Raw genomic sequence first — 15,339 nt, forward strand, 5'->3', positions numbered from 1 at the left:
GTGTCCCACCTACTTGGAGTCGTCTAAATGACTAATCAGAATCTCGTCTCACTCACGGCCCAATAAGGGAGTCCCATTTTTAAATATTTCTTCTCCCATACAGTTCGGCAGTAACGTTATTTTGGATGTATATAGTCCACCAAATAAATATACTCTTCCCGTTTGCGTGGAAAAATCAACACATAGGAAAACGATTTATTTTCAAATATTAATCTTTACCCATAGCCCCTGACTAACTTCAAATTGCAAGTTGTTCAACAATGACCATTTCATTTCTTCTTATAACCTCTCGCAATCACCAACAATCCTTGCATTTTGATTTTCACTGCCATCTCCTGCTCGACTGACCACTGTTTTGTAGGAGTTTCACTATTTTGTAGGAGTTTTTTGTGCAGAAGTTCACCATGGGATTAAGTATGGGTGTCGGCCTGTTGCCCTCAACTTCCACATCAACCCTGCTATCTATTCATTACAGGAGGAGGTGGTAATAGTCGAGCAACAATCTTGTTTTCTGAGTCTATCTTGTCAATCAAGAGGTCTAGCATAACCTTCAAGACCAGTGGTGAATAGGACAAGTTTTGCAAACTCACTGACCTCTGATAAGAATTCTTGCAGCCTAGGTCGTTAATAGAAGTCACATGGTTTACTTCATCTTCATTATCGACAAAAACACATTAAAGCTCTAACCATCTGATTCCTGCTTGTATAGCTTGATTATGGATAAAGGAGGGAAAACTTGAAGATTCGTATGCACATACCAATATCTCATCAAGATCAAGAACTACCTGTATCCTGTTTGTATGTTGAATCCACAGAGATTTATACTGATACAAGCATGCTATTCCTTATTACCCACCTTGAATAAGATTCGGTTTAGGAAACCATTTACTACAATTGCTTATGCTTTGCTATTAGCTGTAAATCACCAAAGGATACCATACCACCTTCTAGTTATTTCATAGAAAACCGCGTACCACTACTGCCAATCAATTGAATCTGATGTACTCCTCACCAAGAATACTGGCTCTATAAATTTGGGAAAACCTTGAATATAGAACCATCCCTGTATGAATTCTAAATGTGTAACTATAAATTTGTTTGTTTGGTGAAATTTTACTCAACTCAGAGCTTCTATATATATTTCTTAACCTCACTGGTTGGCAAGTTCGAAGCTCTGATACCACTGAAATATCCCTAACTGCATATTTACTCATTTTCTCCTTTTTAAATCCATTCAAACTAAACACATGCAGATGCATTATGAACACAATCGCAATCAGTAGAAATCCCCATAGATATTTGACTAGCTTCTTCTTGAATATAACATTCAAACTCAGATATAGGCAAGTGTAATACAATACAATAATAAACCAAAAGATTCTCCACAAGATAGTAACCTGTTATTTCCAAAATAACATTCAAGATTCGAACATCTAACAATGCGTTACAAACCAGTAAGATAAAACCCGCAAACTCTTATAACTCCTTAAAATGTGTTATTGCATTATACAACAACAATAGAATAATCAGCTCTAACAAATCCAATCTTAAACACAGATTAATAGTCAAATTGGAATACTAGAATAAGAACCTGTAAGCGCATATGAAACACCTGGACTAATGTCTCCCCGAACAAGGGGTTCATGTCCACTGTCTACTGGCACGAGGGGCTAAGTCCTCATAATACCTAAAAGTTGAAGCTTTCTGAAAAACTCTCACAAGAGAGAAAACTGAATTGAATCATATATCAAGCATGCCCAACAATGAGCCTCTTTCCCCTTTTAATACACAAACCAAGTCTCTTCGACTCTCCTCTGGCTTTCGTCCTATTCCCTTGTGACTCTTCAACTTCCCTTAAGCATTTCGTCTTTTTCCTCCTTGACCTTTTGCCTTGTTTATAACATTAAATTGATCTTTTAATAATTTGAGTCTACGCCTCAGAGTCAATTTTTACATTATATAAAATAAGACTTCAATATTTCTAATGTCCCAAAAAGGGGACATTACAAATTGACAGAGTTAGGCCGTATGGGGAGTAGTAGAGTGGTGAGACTATGGGGAATGATAGGAGGCCATACGGTAGTCTTGGGGTGGCCGTACAGTATGGATAGGAGGATGTATGGTGAGTGATTATGGTAAGGAGGGATGCAGAGACATTCAACAATGCCAATCGAAATATAATGTAATTATATTGAACACAATGACTTGTAGAAAATCAGAGATCAACTAGATACACACTTGCACCAAATAATAATGATATTTCATATACAAATGATGCTTCGATTTGCTAGATCCAAGCCAAGAAGTACATGGACGGAATAGAAAGAGGGTTGAATCCCATCGAAACTACATGACCTAGATAGGGAAGATCTTTCACTTCCGAAATGGCGACAATCCAGAACTCCAATCTGAATTCATAGAATAAAGAAATAATCCAAATCACCTACCTACAATTACATACAAGCGATGCATAAATACTCGTCGAGGAAAACCTTTTTGAGGGTGTACAAAGATAGCCGACGACAAAAGTTACCAATTGAAACTAAAATTAAAATAGGTCTGATATATATTAAATCAATGAGAACCACAAATACAAATAATAACTTGGGCCTATATTAATTAATTAAAGTAATTAATTAAAGGTCCTTTTATTATATTATTTAAATTTTGGGACCAATTAATTAATTAATTAAATTAAATTATTACATTCAAATTTGGGGACGTGACATTAGTAATGTCGTTTTTACATCCATTTGATGTACCTTCCAACCTTTGGATGCAACTATTGTTAGTATAGTTTTGACAGATGTGTACCGGGCAGCTAGAGCAAAAGGTTCATCATAATCGATCCCTTCCTTTTGTGAGAATCCTTTGGCCACAAATTTGGCTTTTGTAATGTACTAGGCTAGTAGTGGAGTGATTAGCGGATTGTTCAAATAAAAAATGTTTGTGAATATGTTTTCGACTGAGGTCTGTACGATGAGGGTAGCTGACTGGAGTAAGCCGTACGGTGGAGAGGATAAGGTGCAGAGGTGTATGGCTAAGTCCGTACAGGGCAGATCGAGGATGGTGAATGAGGGAAAGAAATGAGGTACGGTGGAGGAAAGTTTGAATTGCTGTACGGTGTTGTTAAGGGAAAAGCCGTATGGGGTGAAAAGGGGCCGTACGGTGGCCATAGGAGGGCCGTATGGTAACCAAAGATGGTGTACGGTGGTTGTTGGAGAGTGGAGTGTATGTGGGTAGTATCAAAGGGACCGTACGGTGTGTTGTATAGTTGATAGGTGAAAGATGGAAGGAAAGTATGGTGGAATGGAAAGATGATAGGCTGTATGGGTGATGAAGAGGCCGTACGGGAGTATTCAAATATGCCAAATGTGATTTGATGCTAAGTGTACAGTGAGTGAATGGGGGGGTACAAGGCAATTTGATGATACCACTTTTAAAATGCAGAATGTAACACACACGATTTGCAGAAGCAGAGCCAAAAGATACACCAATTAGTACTGATATTTCCACATACAATTAAGTCTTCAATTTGCTAGATAGAGATCGAGTTGAACAGTGACGAAATAGGGTGAGGGTTGAATCCCACTGAAACCGCACGAGTCAAATAGGGAAGATCTTTCACTTCCGAAATGGCGAATTACAGAGAACTCCAACAAGAATTCGCAATACATAGACAAATAATCCAAAAGCATGCATATAGACTACCTACAAGCTATGCTTAAATACTCGTCGGGAAACTTTTTGAGGGTGTACAAAGATAGCTGACGGCAACACAAACTACGGAAACAAAAATAAAAATGGGTTTGAGATACATTAAATCAATTGGCTCGTTACAAAAGTTTGATTTACTATTTATTTTATAGCGGGAACATTACAACTTTGTGTTTCTTAATACTTCCATTAGGTGCCTGCTTGATTTTGAATAATCATCTTGAGGAGACAACAAATTTTTCTTTGGGTCTTGGCACAATATCCCAAACATTGTTCTTTATGATAGATTGATATTCCTCAATCATGACATCTCTCCAGGCTTGAGATTTTAGAGTTTCTTCAACATCAAAAGATTTATACTTAGCGAATTCATTTATGTGGGTAACATAACATGAATGATTCCTTGTCCTCTTGGTTTCTCTAAGCACTTCATTAGGTACCACATTGTTTTCTTCAATCATTTTCGTTGCCTATAAGAGTCTTTTCTTGTTGAGTGGATTTGATTTTTCTTCAGGATTTGATGTAGTGGCTCCATTATCTTCTATGCCACTCTCTCTCTCAATCGTAGAACTTTCATCATTTTTAGGAATGAAATCATCATGATGCAACATCTTTGTCAGACTTGACATCTCTACTGATTTCAATTGTTCTTGATCCTAGCACATATACCCTATAGGCTTTGGAAGAATCACTACTGCCAATGAATATGCCTTTCTTCCTTGATGGCTCTCACTTAGTTCGTTTCTCCTTAGGAATGTGAATATATACTGGACAACCAAAAATGCGAAGATGACTTAGGTCAGGTTTGTTTCCTGAGAAAACTTCTTCAGGAGTTATGTTTTCTAGAATTGCATGAGGGCATATGTTTTAAATATATACAACAATATTAGCTACTTCGGCCTAGAATGATGTATGTAGATTTTGATTGTGCATCATTGCTTTAGTTGCTTCAATGATAGTTCTATTTTTTCTTTCTGCTACTCCCTTCTGTTGAGGGTTATATGGTACAATATACTTCCTCTAAATCCCAACAGATATATAGAAAGCTTTGAAGTTCTTGGAGATATACTCTCCTCCATTATCAGATCTTTGAATTTTTATCTTCTTCCTAGTTTGGTTTTCAACTAAAGCTTTGAATTCTTTAAATTTGAGTAGGACTTCATTTGATTCTTTTAGTTTAAGAAAATATATCCAAGTTTTCCTAGAATAGTCATCTACAAAGATGATGTAGTATGAATATCCTCCTAATGAAGGTACTGACATGGGTCCACACAGAGTAGTATGAATGAGTTCAAGAATGCTCTTAGATTTATGTTCAGTAGAGTGGAAGGGAGTTTTAGGATTCTTTCCTAATGCACATCCTTTACATATCCCTTCATGTTCAGATTTAAGGTTGGGTAGACCTTTTACAATTTTCTCTACAAAAGGTAATGCTTTAAAGTTTAAATGTCCTAGTCTCCTATGCCAAATTTCATTTGTCTTTTGAGTTTCATGATTCAGTGCTAGGTTTGTGGAATTACAAAGTTTGTATAAAGTTCCTTCTCTAATTCCAATAGAAATAACATTTTTAATGTTTGAATTGTTCATCCATCACAATACTTTATTTTCTTGAAAAGCAATTCGACATCCTTGATCTGCTAGACAGAATATTGAGATAAGATTTCTTTTGGTTCCAGTGACAAATAGAACATCTTTCAGGTGTAAATTAACTCCGGTACTTAGAATTACTGAACAGGTCCCAATTCCTTTCACGAGATAAGTGGAGTTGTCATCTATTGTCACTTCTTGAGTGGAATATTCTTCAAGAGTCTCAATTTTATCTTTAAATCCAGTTATATGTCTAGAAGCTCCACTATCAACTATCCAGGTATTTTTTTTGGTGTTTATCTCGTTAGGTAGGGCAAGGTAGAATAGTGAATATTTTTAATTCTTGTCTTCTACTTCCTAGACCTTAGCCATGTTGACAGGGTTTTTCTTCCTTTCTAGACAATACATGTATGTCCAAATCTGTCATATTTATAACATTGAACTTTTGACAGGTCTCTTTTCATATAGGTTTTCTTCACCCTCTTCCTTTTGAATTTCCCCTTTTTACTGCTTGAATTTATATGCAATGCTTGAATCTCTTCCTCTTTGTTAGAGATGATACCTCTTGAGATTAATCGAGCCTCATCGTGGGTACATTTATTGTTGAGTATATCAAATTTGGGTATAGATGGACGACTAATGGTTTGAATAAATAATTCCCATGATATTGGAAATCCTCTAAGTGCTATTAAAGATACTTCGACATCTTTAACATTGTTTCCAATGGTAGAGAGTTGATCTCTTAATTCCGAGATTTTGGAGAAGTAGGAGGTGATTGTATCTCCTTTGTCCATCTTGATGTTTAGAAGTTGTTGTATTAATGTAAGCAATCTGCTTGCATTGATTATCTCAAATGTGTTTTGAATAGTTTTGAACACATCATAAGCGTTTGTAGTTTTTGCTATTGATGGAAGAATATGATCTTTAACTCCATCAATAATAATTTTCTTGGCCTTATTAGTTTGTCTTTTCCAAGTTGCTAATTCTGTTTCATCTTTGGGTAATTCCTTGTTTTCCTCTATAAGTGATTCCGATTCAAGTTCTTGGAGTATTGCTGTGATTCGAATTTTCCATGAAATGAAGTTGGAGGCACCCTCTATTCTATCTACTCTGATATTGTTCACCATGGTTGATTTAGTAAAGAAGTATTTCAGTGATTTTGGAGCAAATAAAATCACAGTTTGGTTCAAAGGTTTGTTCTACCAACTAGGCTTTGATACCATGTTAAAAGAAATTACATCTGAGGTAGAGCAATGAAATCTTCTTTTGTTGTCAATGCTGAGATATACTAATGTATGTTTTCTTGATCTCAAGGTTTGCTTGAATCTGAGTTTCCAGTCAGACTGTATTGTTCTGAAACCTCAAGTAATAAGACTGATTGCCATTCTTTGTAATAGGTGAATGCAGATAAATCAGACCGAAGGTAATAACATGAATTGTTTATGTGTTTCCAAGCAATCATGACATTGTGATTATATATGAACATGGATGGTTGTGACTTGTGTAGAGATGTGACCCTATGTGCCCCGGCACATGGTCATGTCTCTACACAAGACACAACCCATAACCAATATTAGTTATGTTCCATCTTGCAAATTATACTCGGTGATAATGTGTTTGAAGAGCCCAATCATAATTGGTGCTTGCAATTTCTCTCACATAATCTGCAATATGAGACAATGACAACATAAAGACTCACAATTTGTGAGAACAAAATTACCTCTGATGATTCATATAGAGTGTGATACTACCTCAGTGGGATCACTGCGTTATAATGGGGATACACCAGCTCGAATCATTTGTACAGTCAACTATAAGATTTCAATATACACAATGTGTGTGTATATGTGCGCACACACACACATATACACATGTATGTGAATTTCTTTCTGAGCAACAATCTGATATTACATATCCGAAAGATGCTACAAATTCAACAATTACATCAGGAATTGAAATTTGGAAAATGTTTGAGGCTTGAGCCAATGTATTTAAGCAGAAAATATCCATTGTGTAGTCAACTTCAGCTAGAGCAGTACTCAGACTACATGAGTCTTAAGACTGGTCCTTTAATTTTTGTTTGGTTTGGAGTCTAGGTCTAGTATTAGTCATATTATGATAATTGATATCGTGCCCAGGATTGAAACCAGTGGATAGACATACACTTAAGAGCCTATATATGCTACAGCAGAATTATGAACATAAATGACCAAATGGAGAACTATATTAGACTGCAGAAAGTCTAGGAAAAAAGAATTAATTGGAAAGGGTAGACACCTAATGAGGACTATATGGAAGGTTTTATCAGGCCAAGTTCTTTACACAATCTGAGAGATCAAATGCCCAAGCTATCCTCTTGTCTATCACTAACTTCTCACAATTACAAATAGTGGCAATTTATAGCATTATTGTTTATAAATGGGTAGGGTGAAGGAGTGGCTTGGTAGTTACAAGATTGCTTGCAGTTTTGAAGTTTATTGGTTCAATTATTAGATTCCTTTCTGTTGCTTTTATCCAGGAATGGTGCGGCAAATGTCTGTATAAAACAGGTGTCGTCAGATTGGCATGGCAAGATAGGAGAGGAGCTAGATTGTTGTATTGCTGCCACATGTTTTGCAACTGATGGTAAAGCTGTTGACCAAGCCATGAAAGCTGAGAATTTGTTCAGGCCGATTTATGCACTTTGTGTGTCGTACATTGTCCTGGACCAAAGAGAGGTCAATGTTTCGTCCTAGTGAACCATGGACATAATTTTTTGATTTTGGGATTGCTTATACCAAGATTTGTTTACTGGTGATATGTTTAATCTTTTGTGGGGCATCATAGTCACTGCATCTACTCCTGTAATTGGTCTTTTATTTTATTCAGAGATGGTATACAAGATTGTGTATGTAGACAGTCCTTTGTACTGTTTTGAATTCTTGCTTCTAATATAATATAACATACAATCTTCTTAGCAAAAGAATCTATGGTCATTGACATCAACATCTAGAGACCAAGTAGATGAATAGTTTGAATTTCTGCCATTTCTTTCCCAAGAAGGAAAGCTAATCATTTGGTAGAGTTCAACGGCATCTAAAGCCGGTATCAGATGAAATTTTCCAATTGTGTGCTTCCTGTATTGTAGGTAACTTTTATCTTGCATTTGACATTTCTATCAATATCATTTGTTTTGCATGCTGATCAACATTATTTTTGGAAATCTCAGTTCTTTGCACATCATTTAGTTGGTCTTCATATATTGTGATAATTTTTTAAATTTCGACCAGTACTTGTTTGTTTGTGTATAACCCATCCGATAACATTTTCTTCAAATACAAGCTTGCAAGGTGCCTTTCCTTTTCATGAATTTTTTTTTATTCCATAAAACACTGCCAACAAATGCAATTCTGAATAGGACTAATATGTTGTATAACTATTAAATAGATTGTTCTGGGTATTGTGATGACAGGATCTTGAGAAGTATGCAGGTCCAAATGCAGTGCAAGAATGGAAAAAATTACTTGTAAGACAATTATTCACTTCAACTTTTGCATGAGATTTTATCACTGTAGATCAGTATCTGATATGTTCTAAGATTGAAAGTAGAGAGTCTTCAAGCATCAAGCTTATGTTGTAACAGTTTTCTCAAACATTTAAATTCATTATACATGATTGTGTTCAAAACTTCAATGTGTTTCAAAGTTTAAAATTTTGATGTTTATTTCACATTGCAAAACCATTTGTGTTTTTAGCTTATCCAGGTTTGCAGAATGCTTTATACTTGATCATTCTTTGTGGGTCCTCGATATCTATCTATCTGTATGTTGATCTTTTATACGCATAAGGATTTTTGAGATATAATACGTATGGGAGATGTTATATTAGTGGAATGATCATACGAGTGCTATTCATTTATGCCTCATCCAGTGCACTTTCGTGCATGGTATTGTACCTGTCATTTTTTGGGGTCTAGGTCTCTAGTCTTGTTGAGGTCTCCAGTCCATTCAGTACTAATTCAACTGTTGGTTCATGCAGCTTTATATTGTAGAATAATGCATTTCATGCATTTTCTATGGATACTGTGTACTGTCTTCCTTGGGTTGATTGATAAATATTTATTTTGTTTGTTTCTCTCTTTCAGCACATATTGGTTGAAAAAGAGTAAATATTTCCAGCTGCAATGAAGATTAACTTTTCACCAGTCCCAAATGCATAAAATGATGTTCACATATTTTGGGTTTGCAATATGCATATTGGTGAGGTACCGTAGCTTGGGTGGCATCAATTGGTGGATGCGGGGTGCCCAGTTAAGGATTCAAATTTTGGATTTATTCATGTCTTTGTGTAGATACGGATTCTAGAGAAAAGATTGTTTTACCAAAGATTATCTTCAGGTGATGTGGACCTCTATTTTATCAAGTGTAGAAATGATGACCACCACTCAAAACTTTGGAAGTGGGATGAGATGCATATGAGACAAACCTGAGGAGCTCATGGTGCTTCTCTGTTTGAGATCAAAGGCAGTTGAGGTTAGTTGTGTATATGGCATAGTATATGCATATGTAAGACCTATATTATTTATTTCCTTTTTGAAGATCTGAGTTATTAGTGTACTCTCAGACAGCCACTGGATTGTTAGCATCTGCTGGTGCTGTGGCCACAATAGCATGATGTCGAAAAGAGACAAGAGCCGAGTCATAATGAAAAGTTAACGGGTATTGAACTTATAGTGACAATTAATCTATGATCTCAGAGTTTAACCTTTATATTTTTGACAGAGTTGAGCAGATTTGGGCCAAGACAATGATTTATAAGGATCTACAAATTAAAATTCTTCATCAGAATGAGGTTTTCAAAATATGGTTAGATGTAGAAAGCATCTGGTTTTGTTAGCGAAATGAAGCTGCCAGTCCATGTAGGGAGTCACTTTCAAAACTGCCGGTTCCACCAAAGACACTGTTTTGCAATCAACACAGCGATTATGGAAGCACTGGTCTGCATGGAGGAGTGGTTTCATCCCCATACATGAAAAACAGAATTTGAAGTAAACAGTCCAGCATTTCTCCTTTCCATTTAACTGCTAGGACCCTCTAGTGCATGAGGAGGTCATCCCAACATCTATGTAAGGCCATGAGGAGGTTTGGTTGCATCATTGCAGGCTTGTGTGAGTTTTTAGCTAATTTGCCCAAGTTTGGATTCGAAGAACTGTTGCTGGTACAACAAAATTTTGAATTTGGGTTTGGGTTTTTTAGGGTTCATTAGTATATATGAAATCGGGACCCACAAGTGTAATGGACAAGTAGGAACTGAAGGTAATTTGAGTGTCTAGAGGGACACAGAGAGAGAACAATAAAACATTAGACTTGAATCAGATAACAAGAAGACCATTTGATATGCAAACAAGGGCAAATTGCCCAAGAAGAATCACCTATCAGATCCACAATGCAAGCTCTAGCAAAGAAATTTGATATTGGAGATAGTGGGTAAAATGACTTTGATAGAGAAACATTCTTAGAAGAAAGGCCATTGGAGAAAAGTCATATAAAATCCAAGCAAACTCCATTTAAAGTAAAATTGAGATTAAATCATTTAAAGGACAAGTAAATGCAGAAATTTAAGATACATGGATTAAACAAATGGAGGTTTATAATTGTGAATAATGTAAGTAGGGCAAAAGGATTGCTCTTGCACATTTAAAATGTTTGGTCATATAATAACTCTGCCTGGTTATAGCTGTAACAAATACTAATATTTCTGACTTTTGACATTACGTCATAACATTTAGCATACAATGCTAATACTACTGAAAAGAACTCCAAGGCTGACTAAATCACATTCACCGAGATTAGGCAATTTTTGAGCAACACTGATGATGACCAAGCTCAATTCAATGGCAATGATAGATTTGCATTTAATATACCATGCCATGTAACTTAAAAAAAAACTGAACTACTCCATATTTATCTCACAATTCAATTTACGTCAGCATTGAATCAAATTACATCTTAGAATTTCACACACTTTCTTCCAAGCAACAATAATGACAGAAATGGAAGATGCGAACCTTAAGAAATTGATCCACAATACCTCAGCTGCAGGATCTATGCTCAATTCTAAAACTCCAAACCCTTAGCTAGATGTTTCAAAAAGTATATAATAATCAAGAGTATTCTCCTTAGCTACAAAAAATACAGTAGGAGATGTTGGCCAATTGTATATTTCAGCACAATTGCCAAGAACTTCTCAGACTCAACTCTTATACTTCAGCAAGAGCCACAAAATATCAAAACTCAAAAAAAGCCACAAAGGCATCAAAAGCAAATAAAATATCCAAGCATGCTTTTCTCAACAAATGGGCTTGTATTTATAACCTCCATATGTTCTTTTTGTTGCCAAAATGTAGCTTCACTCAAGAAGCTTCATCACTCAACATTAATTAGAAGCTTCCATTAGATTCGTTCACTTTTCTTGGCTTAACTAATTAATAAATAGCTCTTTGCAATGATAACTCAACTCGCGAGTGAATTATAAAGTTAAATTATAACTTTATAATAAGCCATTCAATAAATTAATTATAATTTGGCCACTAAAATTATAATAACTCCCAAAATATTCATCATTTAAATTTTTCGTTTGAAATAGGAGTCATACCTATTATTTCTCCATGTGACCAAATGCACTTTCCAAAAATAGAAAGGGTCCATCTCTATCAACACCCAACTTACCACAAATAGTAAGTACACAAAACTAAGCCCAAACAAAGTCCAATCTGAGCCAAACGAAGACCAACCTTTAGCTTATTGAATTGTGGAGAAGATAAGGCCCTCCCAAGCCAAGCCAGTGCCTCAAAAGACCCTCTATCCACAATAATTAGCCTATGAGGATCTCAATAATAGGCTAATCCCTGAAGCTTTGATACTGACAAAAATGGGGACATTACAGGTCATGCTCGGTAAAAAAAGATAGGCATGTCTAGTTGGGAAGATTTCAATGTTTTATTTTGTGAATTTTAATCTAGTTGGGCACAAGATCGATTAGAAAATTGGGTGGTTCTATTCTAAATGAGGAATATGTTTTCACCAAATATCTAGGAGTTTCCACACACTCCAGAGAGGGGTGATTGCTACAAGACAAAAAGAATTAGCTGTCACATGCATTCAACCCTTGTTTTTAGAGCAGGAGAAAAGTAAAGGGAAAGGAGAGTCTTCCAAACATGACCAATTGAATAAGTAACGAAAGGACAGGGGCGAACTCTTCAAGAAGGTAATTGGAAGGGTAAAAAGACTAGTAATATTTTGCATCAATATAGAGATCCAAGTAATTATTGTATTTATTGTAATATTGATGGTCATATTGATGCTAAGTGTTGGAAATTGTGGAGGAATCTAAGAAGATCATAGAAATAATTTGAGGAGTTGTAAGTGACAATATTTCAGATGTTGATAAGATGTTTGGTTGCATAGCCGCCCATAATATTTCAGATGTTGATAAGATGTTTGGTTGCATAGCCGCCCATATTATGAATATGGAAAGGGACCTTGATGAGATGAACAAAAACTTTCTTTTAAAATTACAAGTCAATAAAAGTGAAGTAAACACACTTGAAAATCTCAGGTCACAATGTAATTTGATTGCAACAAATATTATTTAAAAGATTGTGTTTAAAACCTATGATCATCCTCACCCATACCCTTTAGGTTGGATGAAGAAGAGTTTGGAAATTCAAACAACTATAAGTGCAAATTTCATTTTGGTGCAAGTCCATATTGCAAAGAGAAAGTGGATATGTATTTGATTCCTTGATGGTTAATAGTGTTTGGTAGTCCTTGTATGTTGCAGATGCAATTTTTATGAGGAATAATGTACATAGATATTTCAAGGATGGAGTAAAATTTATCATAAGGAGACACCAAAGCAAGGCAGAAGTTGCAATGGTCAATTCCAACCAAGAAATCATACTAATTCAAGAAACCAAATGCTTAATGTTATTAAAGATAACCAAGAATATGGATTAGGATTATTTTAACTAACGCTAAAATAAAAGTTTTAGATGGAATGTCATCTTTTTAGGAAGTGTTCCATGAGCTTGAGGGGCTGCCACTAGGAAATTAGGCGGAGAATGAAATTCAATTGCTATTTGAATCTCCTCTCCCCAACATTTGCTTGTACAGACAACACATCTAAAGAGCAATGAGGTCAAGGAACAACTTCTAGAATCACTTGAACAAGTGCTCAGTTGGCCTAATATTTCACCATGGTATTCACATGCTGTATGGTGCAAAAGAAAGAAGGCTCTTAGAGGATGTGTATAGGGATTTGAAGATCACCATAATAAATTCTATCCTCGTCCATGGAGATGATTAGTTGGGCCAACTCTATGCCAAGTATTTTATTAAGTTGGGTCTCAAATCTAGGCATCACCAAATTCCCATGGAGGAGGATGCATGGAAGAATGCCTAACAAAAAGCCTTTAGGAATATTTAGTTCTTGCTTTCAGTTGGTGTAATGCTTTGCTACGTTTTTGTGATTGATGAATGATGTACTAAGGGATTTCACAGATACATGTGTAATAGCCTAATAGGGTATCTAGATGACACCTCAAGTTCTAGTTCAACATGGGTAGAATCGTAGAACATTTCATTATTTAAAACATGTCTCAAAAATTCTGAAAGAACACAACTTTTATGTAATAGGAAGAAATGTGAGTTTACCTCTACAGTTAAGTGTGCTCGATCTGGAGTAGTACCGAGATGGGTGACCTCTTGGGAAGTCCCGCTACTTCACCTCTGTGAGCATCACCTATATCCAATGAGTGTTAATTTTTTCCATTTATTCTAATGAGAGATGGGTTTGTGTGAACCACTACTCATGAAACATGGATTAATGAGTTTGACTCAAAAACTACACAATTGAATCCTGATAGCAATATCACGATTTGACTTGCCGTGGAAAAAATCTCATACTTATTAAGTAATGAGCTGTAGGGGCTTTCTAGTAAATGGTTCATAAGACACAACACTTGGTGAAGGTTTTGCAAATATAGTTGCAAGCGGAGTGGGTTCAACATGAGGAAACTCTATAGTTAAGGCACTCAAGCTAAAGTGGTATTGAGATGGGTGACCTCTTGGGAAGTCCCGATGCTTCACCTCTGTGAGCATCACCTAAATCCAATGAGTGCTAAGTGTTCCATACATTCTCATTAGAGATGGGTTCGTTTGAATCACTACTCATGAAACATGGGTAAATGAGTTTTACTAAAAAACTACATAATTGAATCCTAATAACAATATCACAAGCTTAAGGGGCTATCTAATAAATGATTCATAAGGCACAATACTTGGTGAAGGTTTTACAAATGGGGCTGCAAGTAGAGTGGGTTTATCCATGGAGGAAACTCTGTTGTTAAGTGCACTTGAGTTGAGTAGTACTGGGATGGGTGACCTCTCAAGAAGTCCTAATGCTTCACCTTTGTGAGCATCACCTAGATCCAACGAGTGCTAAGTGTTTCATTCTCATGAGAAGTGAGTTCATGTAAACCACTAATAAAACATGAGTCATTGAGTTTGACCCAAAAACTACACAGTTGAATCTTGATAGCAATATCACAATTTGACTTGCTATGGAAAATATCTCCTACTTATCAAACTATCATTAGTTTACATAAGACATGTGGCTTGACGGATAGAGCCAAGAGTATATATTGTTGAGGTAGAGGCCATCACTGATCGGCCGAAACTAATGAGTGTAAGAAAAATAACTAGTGTCATATGTGAATTTTAGTGTATGAAAAAAATCGTTCTGGCATTCCCTTCTTTGGCCTCATCTCTATGTAAATTTTTTCCATGCTACAGAATTTTCATTGGGGTAGTGAACATGATGAAGCTTTTGAATCGGTGATATATAAACCAAGCATGCTATTGCGCTTGGTCTATCTAATTTGCAATAATTTTTTGAGGTCAAATTACGCATAAACATGCTTGGGAGCTGATTTATTACACTAAGGTAAGCTTGTTTATTATCATTTAGAGTTTTTCCTTTAATAGTTCGAGGATA

The 15,339-nt window shown here is 35.8% G+C and overlaps 1 protein-coding gene across 1 annotated transcript in view; it reads left to right on the top strand.

Annotated features, from left to right (window-relative positions):
• Window positions 1-15,339, top strand: part of LOC149568847 (FAD/NAD(P)-binding oxidoreductase family protein) — a 239,680-nt gene that overhangs the window by 115,938 nt on the left and 108,403 nt on the right. Inside the window, exon 4 of the mRNA XM_089821724.1 lies at window positions 8,756-8,809. Within this exon, the coding sequence (XP_089677850.1) occupies window positions 8,756-8,809 (54 nt within the window). The remainder of the gene's footprint in view (window positions 1-8,755; window positions 8,810-15,339) is intronic.

Source organism: Cupressus sempervirens, chromosome 3, assembly GCF_028749045.1.
Source record: "Cupressus sempervirens isolate cs-2001-9-10 chromosome 3, ASM2874904v1, whole genome shotgun sequence".
In the NCBI taxonomy this organism is placed as follows: domain Eukaryota; kingdom Viridiplantae; phylum Streptophyta; class Pinopsida; order Cupressales; family Cupressaceae; genus Cupressus; species Cupressus sempervirens.